Source organism: Notechis scutatus, chromosome Z, assembly GCF_049901735.1.
Source record: "Notechis scutatus isolate UNSWTSFEM ecotype Mainland chromosome Z, rNotScu1.2, whole genome shotgun sequence".
In the NCBI taxonomy this organism is placed as follows: domain Eukaryota; kingdom Metazoa; phylum Chordata; class Lepidosauria; order Squamata; family Elapidae; genus Notechis; species Notechis scutatus.
In genome coordinates, this window is record NC_142025.1 from 86,140,851 (window position 1) to 86,153,442 (window position 12,592).

Consider the following 12,592-nt stretch of genomic DNA (forward strand, 5'->3'; position numbering starts at 1 on the left):
AGTCTCTATAGTATTTTTATTTTCTGTTATTCTATCTGCACTAGAAGGATACAAATCTAGAGAACTTCTAAGAGTTAAAAATATTTTGTTAGCAAATCAGATTTTTAAAAATGCTGATACAGCAAGAAATCCCTAGTTGTTAAATACATTAAATGAAAATAAGTAGACTCCACAGAATCCCTCTGCGGGTTGTGGGTAAGTGTTGTAAATAATAGTGGGTGGGAATGAAGAACAGTCCATTTTCCATGTAGCTAATGTTTGTTCTGGCCAGATTTCCTTTCTGACAAAAATCCTACATCTGATCACACAGGAAATCTTTCACATTCTACATAGGACAAAAAAAAAAACTTCCATGCCTTCCATACCTTTTCAGAGAGAAAAGACACATTATGAAGTAAAGCTGGTTATCTTCAGACAGTGCACAATAACAAGAGATACATTTTCAAGGCAGAATAAATTTTCTAATATGAATGCCATTGTTTCCCCTAATTTTTATATCTTATATCTTAATTGTTTATATTTTATATCTATTTTTCCCTGCTATGAGATCCCATATGTAATTTCAGAGAAGAATCTACATTTATGAAAGGATTAAAGAAACAATTATGTTCTGCCTGCATATTCTCCTACATAAATATAACATATTTATAACATATAACAGCCTTCTTTGGGCTTTATGAATCCAGAACACTTATATGAGCACACTGGATATCCTTCCCCTACTTCACCAAGATCATTAGAGAAATCTTGGGGGCTTCCCTAAAGGTATTTGAGCATTCAGTATAAATGTCAGTGAAAACTGGTTCACATGGAAACTAATACAGTTTCTCTTTTACAGAGAAGGTGTATTAGTTTCTACTAGTATGTAAACTAGTTATCCTTCATATGTCTCACATGTTTTCAAGTTGAAAATAATACTCTTGAAATTCAGCCACTAGAAATTACCCTGCGAATTTTAAGCGGGCTATGTTCCAAAATAAGAACGCAAAACAAAGCTCATATCTTTTATCTTTTATGTCAGAGTCATGAAAATAAGTGGGGTAGTAGTTCACAATAAATGCTACATGCCATCTGACTTACAAAAAGAATGAAAAAGTTTGCTTTAAAAGAAAATTAAATTCCAATATCGAACAATAGAACCAACAGATAAGCATGCTTTTTGCAGCCCAGAACTGAGCCCAATAAAAAAGCAAGTAACAGCCATCAATTCATTTCAGTACACCCTACAAACAATGAAACAGCAGAAAAATACTCACAGTGCATGCGTTTCTGATTTGGCACCCTACCTGCAAAAAAAAAAAAAACCCACAAAAACTTTTGACCAAAAGTTTAAGCACACAAATAAAGCTCAGAAAGTTTCTTTTTCTGTACTATTTAACATTCTTTGCGGACAGCAAAAGCCTACAAAACACAGCACAGCTACAGGAAGTATCTGTTTATGCACATGAACATTTTCTACTTTGAATTGACAAGTTTCCTGAAAAAGAAAATACTATACACACACACACTGCACAAGAACAGTTATGTCACATTTCAACTCATAAAGTACTGTCTACACTGCTTAACTAATTAGAATTACAACACTAGTGTATTAGATACAGGAACTGGGGTAAGAGGAAAGGTGACCAAATTAATTTGGCAGCTGAACTTCATTAGTGTAATCAATTCTTTACATTAATAAAGTTAGTTTAAACTGGTTGATTATACTGATGAAGTTCAGCTTCCAAATTAATCTGTTAGCTCTCATGTTTCTCGATGATGCAGCAATCCAAAGTCTTTCCCATTTCACTATGGGTTGAACTGATTGTCCTTTACCCACTTTTCTTCTTTTCCTCTAAATTCTTACTATTACGTTCTTCAAATCTCCATAGCTTGGAAAGAGGTTTTTTTAAAAAGAGGACAGTGAAAATTTGAAAATAACAGGGGGAAAAACATTCAGTTTTATCCCAAATTAGGACAAATTCTAAGGGAGTGGGGAGAAGAGGGTATTCATAACCAGAATGCTTGAAATAGCAATTCCAAACTTGGAACATTTAGCATTCAGAATGATCTGTAGCCAAAATTCAGTGTTTTCCCAGAAAGTTCTATTTCATTCTGTTAAAATAATTTGACCAGCCTACAGCTTCCCAAGTGTATTATATTATTAGGGAGTTGGGAAAATTTCTCTTTTCTATCTTGTGCTGGCTGCCCTATTTCAGACTGAACAAAATTGTATCTGCTTGATTTATAAGCAGCTTACCAAGAGGAATGAGGAGTCCAGTGCAAAGACAGACACAAGAGTTGATTGCACAATTGAAAAATGTTCAGTAGAGCGAAGTCTTGCTGAGTGGTCACTTGAGAGTCTGAATTTGGGTTCAAAGAAACAAATCTACTTCCCCACACCAAAAATTGCTTTTCTCTTTAGCAGGTGTTGAGGTAATTCCCCATTAGGAGAATGAGTGCATACAGGGAGACGTAGTGAGAGTGATGTTGAATAACACATGACCAGCACACAGATACATTGAATAGTAAAATGTAGGTTTTGCTTCCAGTAAATGGTTAAGCAAAGTCCAACAAGCAGTCCAAGTCATACATGGTTAAAGCAGTCAGTTTTCCAGTTCAGGGATAATCCAAATATCAAAGTCCAGTATCAGAAACAGTTCAGTAACAGCCTTACAGCAATCCAAGAAGAATGACTATCAGCAACAGTTAATAAGGAAAAAATTCAGGAACCAAAAACAACGAACATCAGAACATCGACCAACTAGCAACTAGCAACAACAGGACATATAGGAAACCAGGTTTCTGGGTCCATCTTATGGCCGTTTGAGGAACCACATCCAATTACAGTTTTAGCATTCCCTTAAAGAGACAGTATTAAATGTCTATCCTGGTTTATATATTTCCAACCCAACTGTTAGGTGTCTATCAATTCCTAACAGCAGGCATGCAAAAAGTGAGGCTAGATAAGTAGTTTGTTTTTCAGTAACAAGGTTACAGAGTAAGTGGGTGCACAAAAATGGTGTTTCTTTTGTTTTTATTAATAGTTCACAGATCTTTGTCTTTCAGAAAAGTCTGCCTTACTCAATCTCACACCTTATTTTATTCTCATAAGCGTAAACTCACTTGATTGGATTGCCTCACAGGAAACTTTTTTCCTTCCTGGTCATGTTACCCAAAGTGAAGCTTAGGCAGCTAACTAATCTTCCCAGCAAATGCATTCATACAGAATACACATACACACATACACACACACACAAAATGTGTTATTTCAGTAACAGAAGAAAATACAGTGTCCTATGTCCATAGTTGTTAAGAAGTTAGAAACAATACCAGAAGCCATGCTTGGCATACTTTTCCTACTAAAACATCTGTGTAGTTCGGCATGGGGCAAATGAAAAAAAAAGTGCTTTGGAATACAAATAGAAAGGGCAGGAAGTCAAACAACACAGGGAGAAGAGAGACTAAATTTGATAATATGGGGGAAACTAACAAAAAAAAGGTGGGGGACTTCCAAAATGGGTCAAATCAATCTGGGATCTCTGCAAGAAAGAAACGAACAAACAGGAATAATTTCCCCAAATCTTCCCTTTATAAGAGGCAGTTGGCAGAGCCTTGGAATATTGCTGAGTGCTTCGTTCTTAAGCTCCTTCCCTCCTAATCGTGTGACTGGAATGGCTATTCCAAAATTTCCCTTCCATGTTTTTAATCAGATTGCCCTGTTTTATGGTCTTTCACTAGGATCTGGTTGCTTGGATCACCACTGGATTTCTACATATTCCCCATGCCGAGGATATTCCTAACACTGTGACACTTGCAAATGCAATTGGCTTCATCTTAAGACCTTATAATTATTTTGACAATGACCCCTCCATTGACTCGCCTGATAGTGTGTTCTTCACTGACAAGGATGACTTCAACTCCTGTGAGATCAACCATATTGCTTGCCTCCCTAAAACAGCTGCTTGCGTGCCCAATCTTCCACCCTTCACTTATGAAGGTTTCCAAAATCTGACAAAGCTCTGATACTGTCCAGACTTTGAGTCAATGCTGCTGTTTGTAGTGGAAATAGTCGAGCACAAAATCTGTGTGTAAGATAGCAGTTTTGAGACCTTTATTCTTGACAGTGTTTCACCTAAATCTTAGCTCTGTTGGCATTGTATTCACTTGTGTTTGCAACTTATTATCTACCAAATTGTTTTATTTTTTTTTAATCCAACTGCTTCTCCTGTAAATTTTTTACTTGAAGATAATATTAGATATATCTGTCAAGTATATTTATCATTTGCTCTATCTATCTATCTATCTATCTATCTATCTATCTATCTATCTATCTATCTATCTATCATCCTTCCATCCATCTATCTAACTAGTATCTGTATTTTGGTAATTTGCTATCTACCTACCTACCAGATATAAAAGGTCTACATCCTCTTGTTAAAATGTCAAGTTTTGAGATGTAAAAAAAATCAGACTAAGATAAATCACTTCAGAACTTTTTCCACCTCTAATATAACATATTATCTGTGCAATTTTATTGGAAAACAAACTGAAATCTTTTTTTTCCGGGGGCAGATAAAAAAATTCAATAACATGGTTTCATAAGTGTACACACCTCCTTATAAGTAGGGATGTGGCTGTGTTCAGAATTAACCAATCACATTCAAACTGATGTTAAATAGTAGTCAGTGCACACCAGCCACCTATTAAAATGCCTTTGATGAAGCCCATATAAAGTTCAAATATTATAGTAAAACTTTTCTGACATTTACTCAGTTGCCTCTTACAGTAAAACTATCTGTCTATCTTCAAAAGATTTCTAAAGCATCAAAGAGATCTCACTATTGGAAGGAGAATGGTACAAAAAAATTCTAAAACATTGATTATACCATGGACACAGTGAAGACGGTCATCAACAAGTGGAAAAAATATGGTACAACAGTGATATTACCAAGAACTGGAGATTCTCCAAAACTGATGAAAAAATAAGAAAATTAAAGTACACCACAATGAAGCATTGGTGGCAGCAGTGTTATGCTTTGGAGCTGCTTTTGTTCAGTTCGAACTGGGGCTTAATCAGAGTGAGGGTTGAGGGAATTATAAACAGTTCCAAATATTAGTCAACTTGGGCACAAAAGCCTCAGGCTTTTGCTAAAATGCTGAAGAAGAGGAATATCAACTTTCAATGACAATGACCCAAAGCGAAACAAAAGAATGGCTTCACCAGAAGAAGATTAAAGTTTTGGACTGAAACTTTGGAAGGAAACTTGAATCAAATTGAGTGATGAGGGATGTCCCGAAGAGGATTTGGGCACAGGAGAGGCTTTCACAATCTGACAGATTTGGAGTGCTTTTCCAAGGAAGAATGGGCAAAAGTTCCCAAGGCAAAGTTGCACCATCCTATCCTCAGAGGCTGAATGCTGTCATAAAGGTGCTTCAATAAAAATGTGCACGCATAAGCAACCATGTTATTGTAAAAAAATTTCCCCTTAAACAATTTCAGTTTGTTTTTCAATTGTATAGCTTATGTGTTATATTAAAGGGAAAAACAAAAAAATGATTTATCCTGAAACAATTTTTTTGTTTAAATCTCAGAAGTCTGGCATTTTAAGAGGAGTGTAGACTTTTTATATCCTCTCTCTCTCTCTCTCTCTCTCTCTCTCTCTCTCTCTCTCTCTCTCTCTCTCTCTCTGTGTGTGTGTGTGTGTGTGTGAATGAAAAAATGTAAAAGAATAAAAATACAAATTTATAAAGAGAAAATTATGAAAAAAGTAATGTGTAACAAGTACCAAGAAAATAAAAGGCTTCTGATTTTCTTAATGCTATTTACAAGTACATTTATATTTTATTCTCTAAATTTCCTCTATGAAACAGATTTTTTTTTAAAAAAATTAAATGCCATGAAACTAAGTTTTCCAGAATTCTTTGTCAGAACTCATAATTAAGTTCTCCTGACTGTTAACCAGAAACACAAGCATGGTCAACAGAGGTGGTATTCAGCAGGTTCTGATTGGTTCTGGAGAACTGGTAGCGGAAATTTTGAGTAGTTCAGAGAATCAGCAAATACCACCTCTGACTGGAGATTTTACAGTATCCTTCCCCTGCCACGCCCACCAAGTCACGCCCACAGAACCAGTAGTAAAATAATTTTAATCCCACCACTGGTGTTCTTTGGTTACCACAGGTGACAATAAATATACTGCATCTTCTGGACAGATCACAGTGACACTGTGGATATATTGTATTAAGAAATCTATAAGAAATGTTTTTTTTTAATAATCACACATTATGCCAAGATGTGGTTTGTTAAACTACAGTTAGTCTTCTAAATGCTCATACTAGTTGTTTTGACAATTTCTAACTTTTTTTCCCCCTGCCTGTTTAGTTGCTATTGTTTTGTATCTTTGGATTCCTTGGAAGCTTCTCTGTGGCAATCAGCCAGAATCTGCAAATAAAGCATGTGTGTGTTGTCGTCTTTTGCATATACAATACTCGTCCACAATAGAAAGCGTCCTCACATATTGCATTATGGTGTGGTATGCTGGCTTGATAGCTGCAGATAGAAAGACATTATAGAAGGTGGTGAGCACAGCACAAAACATCGTAGGCTGTTCCCTGATACTACTAGATCAGTGGTCGCCAACTGGTGGGCCGGGGACCATTGGTGGTCCGCAAGAAAATTTTGGTGATCTGCAGAGAAATGTCCCCGCAAAAGCATTCCCCCCAAAGCAATTATTCCAGGTTGTACCAGAACACAAGGCTGCACCACCCACATGACCCGCCACCCTTCGGCCAAGCGCAAACCTTACCTTGAGTAGAGACATGCGAGCTGGAACTGGAAGGTAAGACCAACAGCAGGGGAGGGAAATCCGCCCCAGGGTGGCTTGCTGACATTGATGTGAAAGTCAATCCCATATTCCAGAGCTGCAGCAGTCACAAGACTGGCCCTTTGGTCATCCCAGAGCAGCTCCTCCAGTCCATGGCAGGCTGGTGCACCCAGGTAGAGGAGCAGCTGCTCCGGGGACGACCAAAGGGCCAGTCCTGTGACTACTGCAGCTCTGGAATATGGGACCGACTTTCCTACCAACGTCAGCAAGCCACCATCAGTCAAAATTCATATTAGTGGTCCACAGGATTTAAAATTATGAGTTTGGTGGTCCCTGAGGTCCAAAATGTTGGCAATCCCTGCACTAGATGACATCACTAGGACTCGCTGCCTTAGAAGATTAAGGAAAATTCTCAGGGACAACTCACACCCCAGTCAGCACTTCTTCAGTCTCCTACCATTGGGTAGGAGATACAGAAGCATATCCAGCCACACCAACAGGCTGAAGAACAGTTTCTACCTGTGGGCTGTCAGACTTCTGAATGGAAAATAACTTCATATCAACATAGTATGATAAACTTGTGGGGCCAGCACATTGTGCAACAAGGTCACATAGTGTAATAAGATTGGGACTGGGTTAGAGACTTCTGTCCTCACTGTGAGTTGTGTTGGGGAGGCTGCACAAAGGAAGGCTCATTGTACACATGTTGTACTCTGTCAATAAAGGTAATAATAATAATAAAGCTAACTCATGATCACAGTAAATTCACAGCAAAACTATGAATATTTGCCCTAGAGCAAGCCTCTGGAATGTTTAAACTGCTTTTCCAAAACTGGTAAAGCAGATTAGGATTATGCCCCAATTGTAACATACTTAGGACTAATCCTAGAGCTAAGTATCCCTTACTTAATGACTGTTGTCCAAACCTAGGAGAGAGATTAACTTTGTTTTTCAGCTGGCTGTGATAAATAGGAACTTAATCACCCTTCCAGAATAGTCCTTTTTAAAATACTCCATATTTTTAATTTTGAATTAAAGCAGGGCTGTCAAACTCATGGCCTGTAGACTGGATGTGTTACGTGCTGGCCACATCCATGCCTAGTTTAACGAAGTGGGGGGGAAGTCATGATATGTCACGTGACAACGCAAGTTTGACACTCCTGAATCAGAGAATTGGACAACTTCGAATCTTCCCCCAACCTTTGGGTGGCCACTGTAAGGTTTTCATACATTTAAGTTATCATTCTTTGCTATATTTTTGTTTCAAAACCTGAAGTAACCTCTGCATATTTATGGAGATATGTGGGAAATAAATATATGACATTGCTATACATTTTCCATCAAAATAGGAAGAATTTGAAACTTTGCAACCTGAGGTAATAGGAAAGACCTATTGATGCTTTTGTAGAACTGGCAGGAATCAGCAAGTAGTTTGAGAAGCCATATCTAATAAGTCCTGGGTGTAGCAGTCAAAATATCAATTTTTAATATAAATGTGGCCCATTTTCTGCCACTCTCATGCTCTATCCTTAAGTTACTTGATTTCTATGTATAAATCAGAAGGAAATGAAGCTGGATTAAGACAGCTTTTTACAGATTTCAGATTTTTCCTCCATTTTATTCAATGTAATAGCTTGGTATTCTGTCCAACCCATGTTAGCAATTGATGGATTCCACCTATCTGTACTTGGAAAACAAGTACCAATTGACCACTGTGTTTTCCATGAGTTTTCAAGAACATGTGCTTTCCACTTTTGTACCAGCTCTTGTTTGTGAATTCCTCCTTGTACTCAATATCTTCCCATTTAATTATGTGGGAGCTACTAAAAACATAGAAATCACCACATTTTTACCATTATCCCTGTCACAGGGGCTACACAATGTGAGAATCAAAGATATAGCTTATTGATATATTAGATTCAATAAGTCGTAGGATTTTGGTTTATTTCACTTACTTCCATAATTGATATAATTGATATAAGGTAGCTTATGTGCAGATATTGCTTTGTATGTTTCATTTTGTGTTGTTCTTATGAACAAGAAGTGGTGATTGTGAGAATCAAAAATATAGCTTATTGATCTATTAGATTCAATAAGTCCTATGGATGATAGCAGGCCCCAGAAGAAAAAGACATGAACCAAAGTTTTCAGCTAGGATGGTTTCAAAATATACCAGAACTATTTGCAATCCTGCTGAGCCATTGCTGACTGTGAAAACATATTTTTGCAAAGTATGCACTTGGATGGATACGTTTAAAACAAGAAGAATGAAACTGTTGGAAACGAGGAACTGAAAGTAATGTACACAGGTGTTTACAAAATGTGACAGTTAGTGAAGTTGTGAAGCATGTATGTGGTTAGAAGAAAAGTATAAAGGATAGGGTTGGAGATCAGCTTGGGGCCCTTTGATTTATGGCAGTCCTTGCAGGACTTGCTATGTGTCATTGGACCCCATTGCAATGGCTTATTAATGTAAGTGTATTATTGCTATTATATCTTTTATATCTAATTATTTCTTATGTTCCAAATTATTAGAAACAATAAACCTCTGGTCTTAAAGTAAGAATTTTTGTTTGTGTTGCTATCTGTTTCCTAATGGTATTTTTTTATGACAACAATATAGAATCACTCTTATCAGCTTTTTGTGTACTATTCATCGTGAGACACAGCTTTGGTCAGTGATCATGAACTGATTTCCAATGAAGTATCAGGCCTCCCCCAAGTTTGGGAACAGTCAAATAGTTCTTGCTAATTGATGAAACAGCACACAGTGTTCTGTTAATTTTTTCTGTTTCTATCATAATGTGGAAATATTGTGGTTTAAACACACACACACACACACACACATTCTTTTTCTCTCATATACTCACCAAAAAACCTGAGGGAGATGGCTCATGATCCAGTGTTTTGTGACTTTCCGCTAGGCTCCTATCTAGACCCTTTTGAAAATAGCCCCTTGCTTTATTTTTCACCTTGGCCGTGTTCTTAACTGGTTCTTAGTGGGCTAGATAGGCTTCATTACTTGATATGCAACTTTCACCTTGTGACTGGTTTTTGGTCTAGTTGGATCTCAAACTAGCTCACTCACTGGTCTTCAACATCCAGGCCACATCTTTGAAATTACTTTGTTGCTTTGGTTTGCTGTTTTTCTCAGGCTGGGTGAAATCACATCCAGGGGGTGGGAGAAAGACCAGGGTCAAGGGGGAAATGTATGATGTGATTTAGTACCGGCTGGCTGTCAGGGCTCCAACAAATCCCCCTCATTTAAAGCAAAAGTCTCTAGACACATCTCAGAAAAAATAAATTGGTTTAATAGAAATTGCCATGTTAGTGCATGGCTGGGTGCAGCCGGTACTAAATCACATCATACATTTCCCCCTTGACCCTGGTCTTTCCTCCACCTCCTGGATATGACTTCTCCAATAGGACACATCAGTCTCCAAGAGTCATCTATCATGCTCTCCAATAACCATCTTATGCTCTGACAACTTCAGGCTGCTGAGTTGATATCTAGGCATTTCAAGAATGCCTTGTTTTCCCACACTCCCTTTTTCTGGCAGCTAAAAAAGACCAAAGGAGTATCTTTTTAGCCGACACCAGGTCTATTTCTATTTGCCAGGTTACTGAATTCATCACTCGGAACAAAGTGGTCAGTGAAGTCGAACTTGAAGAAATATGGAAAAATTGTGAAACGGGCACACAGACTGCTGAACAGCAGACTGCTGAAGTGGCAGCAGAAAATACTCCACTAACATCTGGAGCAACTGAACAGCCTGAATTCAAAGAAAATGCAGATATTTTGCAAAAACAGGATCAGCAAGGGCCTGAAGTCATCACTGAAATACCAGGAGTGCTCAATGCCAGGCAGCAAGAACTGAAAGCTAAAATCTTGGCACATGCTGCAACAAATGCAGAAAGAAGAAGGCTTCCAACATTGAAGACTGTGCCTAGAAAATATTTGGCACCATTGATGATAGATGCGAACTATGCACGTGCAGCAGTCCAGATAACATCAATTGAACAAACAGCAGTCATAATAACAGAAGAACTGGGAATTCAACAGCCGCAGCCCCCTAGAAAATCGACTGGAAAACAACAATCCAAAATCAGGTTGGAGTTGAAAATCAAGAGCCTACGAACAGATGCAAGCAACTTGAAGCATTTTCAGGAGAAAAAGCTGAAGAACAGTAAGATCAAGAAACATCTGATAAAAAAATATGGGCTCAGCACAAGAAAAATTGACAAAGCATTGGAAATAGTGAAGCAGCAGATAATAGCAACAGCAAGAAAAATTGAAAGATACAAAGCCACAGTCATCCAGTACAAACAAAATCAATTGTTCCAATCAGACCAAAGACAATTCTATCAGAGTCTGAATCAGACGGGGGATACGAAAATGGAAAAATCTGAAAAAACGGCAACTACTCAGTTTTGGAAAGACCTATGGGAGACTGAGAAATGCTACAACAAAAATGCTGGGTGGATCAGAGACTTTGAGATGAAATTCTCCAAGAACAAAATGGACCAACTGGAAATAACTACTGAAATGATAAGCAACAGGGTGAAAAAAACTGGACATTGCCTGGCAACAATCAACTGCATGGCTTTTGGCTCAAATACCTGACCAGCCTGCATGAAAAAATGGCTGAACAATTCAATGAGATGCTGCAGACAGGAAACATCAGTGAATGGTTAACAGCTGGGAAAACCTACTTGATACAGAAGGATCCAGCAAAAGGGGCAACACCTGCAAATTACAGGCCAATAACGTGTCTGCCAACCATGTTCAAGCTGCTGACCGGCATCATAGCTGACAGGATCCAGGACTACCTAGAAGCAAATGACATCTTGCCAGTAGAGCAGAAAGGAAACAAAAAAGGAAGCAGAGGCACAAAAGATCAGCTCCTGATTGACAAAATGATTTTAGAGGACTGCAAAAGCCGAAAAACAAATCTGCATACAACTTGGATTGACTACAAGAAAGCATTTGATTCACTACCTCACAGCTGGATCATCCAGTGCCTGGATGTCATCGGAATATGCAAGTGCATTGGTATTTTCACTGCAAATGCAATGAAGCACTGGAAAACAGAACTGTTTATTGGAAGTGAAAGCTACGGACTGGTCAACATCAAAAGAGGGATTTTCCAGGGTGATTCTTTATCACCTCTGCTGTTCATCATCGCCATGACCCCCCCTGTCAACAATTTTACAGAAAACTAACCTGGGTTATCAAACTGCTAAAAATTCACAGAAAATCTCTCACCTGCTATACATGGATGATCTGAAGTTATACGGAAAATCAGAAATTGAAATCCAGGCACTGACCAATACAGTTCGAATTTTCAGCACTGACATCAGCATGGAGATTGGCCTGGACAAATGTGCCACAGTGGCACTGAAGAAAGGGAAGATCGTAGAAAGTGATGGAATTGAAATGCCCAATGGACAAACCATCAAGTGCCACCAACCCGAAGCCTACAAATACCTGGGCATACTGCAGCTGGATAATATCAAGCACGGGCAAGTGAAAAATGTGGTCAGCAAAGAATACACACAAAGGGTCAGAAAACTTCTAAAAAGCAAACTGAATGGTAGTAACACCATCAAGGCTATAAATACCTGGACCATAGCCGTCATCAGATATACTGCTGGGATCATAAACTGGACACAGGCCGAGCTGGACAGCTTGGATAGGAAAACAAGAAGACTGATGACCATACACTATGTGCTGCACCCGCGTAGTGACACCCATAAAAGCAGGCGGCAGAGGACTTTTGCAAGTG

At 38.3% G+C, this 12,592-nt stretch overlaps 1 protein-coding gene and 1 long non-coding RNA gene across 5 annotated transcripts in view; one reads left to right on the plus strand and one right to left on the minus strand.

Annotated features, from left to right (window-relative positions):
• Positions 1-5,885, plus strand: part of LOC113425483 (amine oxidase copper containing 2) — a 47,495-nt gene extending 41,610 nt beyond the window's left edge. For all 3 annotated transcript variants that reach the window (XM_087946530.1, XM_087946529.1, XM_026687657.2), the window contains exon 4: positions 3,721-5,885. In XM_087946530.1, the coding sequence (XP_087802656.1) occupies positions 3,721-4,005 (285 nt within the window). In that variant the 3' untranslated portion in view covers positions 4,006-5,885. The remainder of the gene's footprint in view (positions 1-3,720) is intronic.
• On the minus strand, positions 261-12,494 carry LOC148128956 (uncharacterized). Of its 2 annotated transcripts, none has more exons than XR_015745831.1 (3): positions 12,429-12,494; positions 1,257-1,286; positions 261-325 (listed from the first exon to the last, which is right to left on the minus strand). It is a non-coding gene; the product is annotated as an uncharacterized LOC148128956 (long non-coding RNA). The 2 variants fall into 2 exon arrangements; XR_015745830.1 differs by lacking the exon at positions 12,429-12,494 and adding an exon at positions 12,073-12,134.
• Positions 12,495-12,592: the final 98 nt, after the last annotated feature.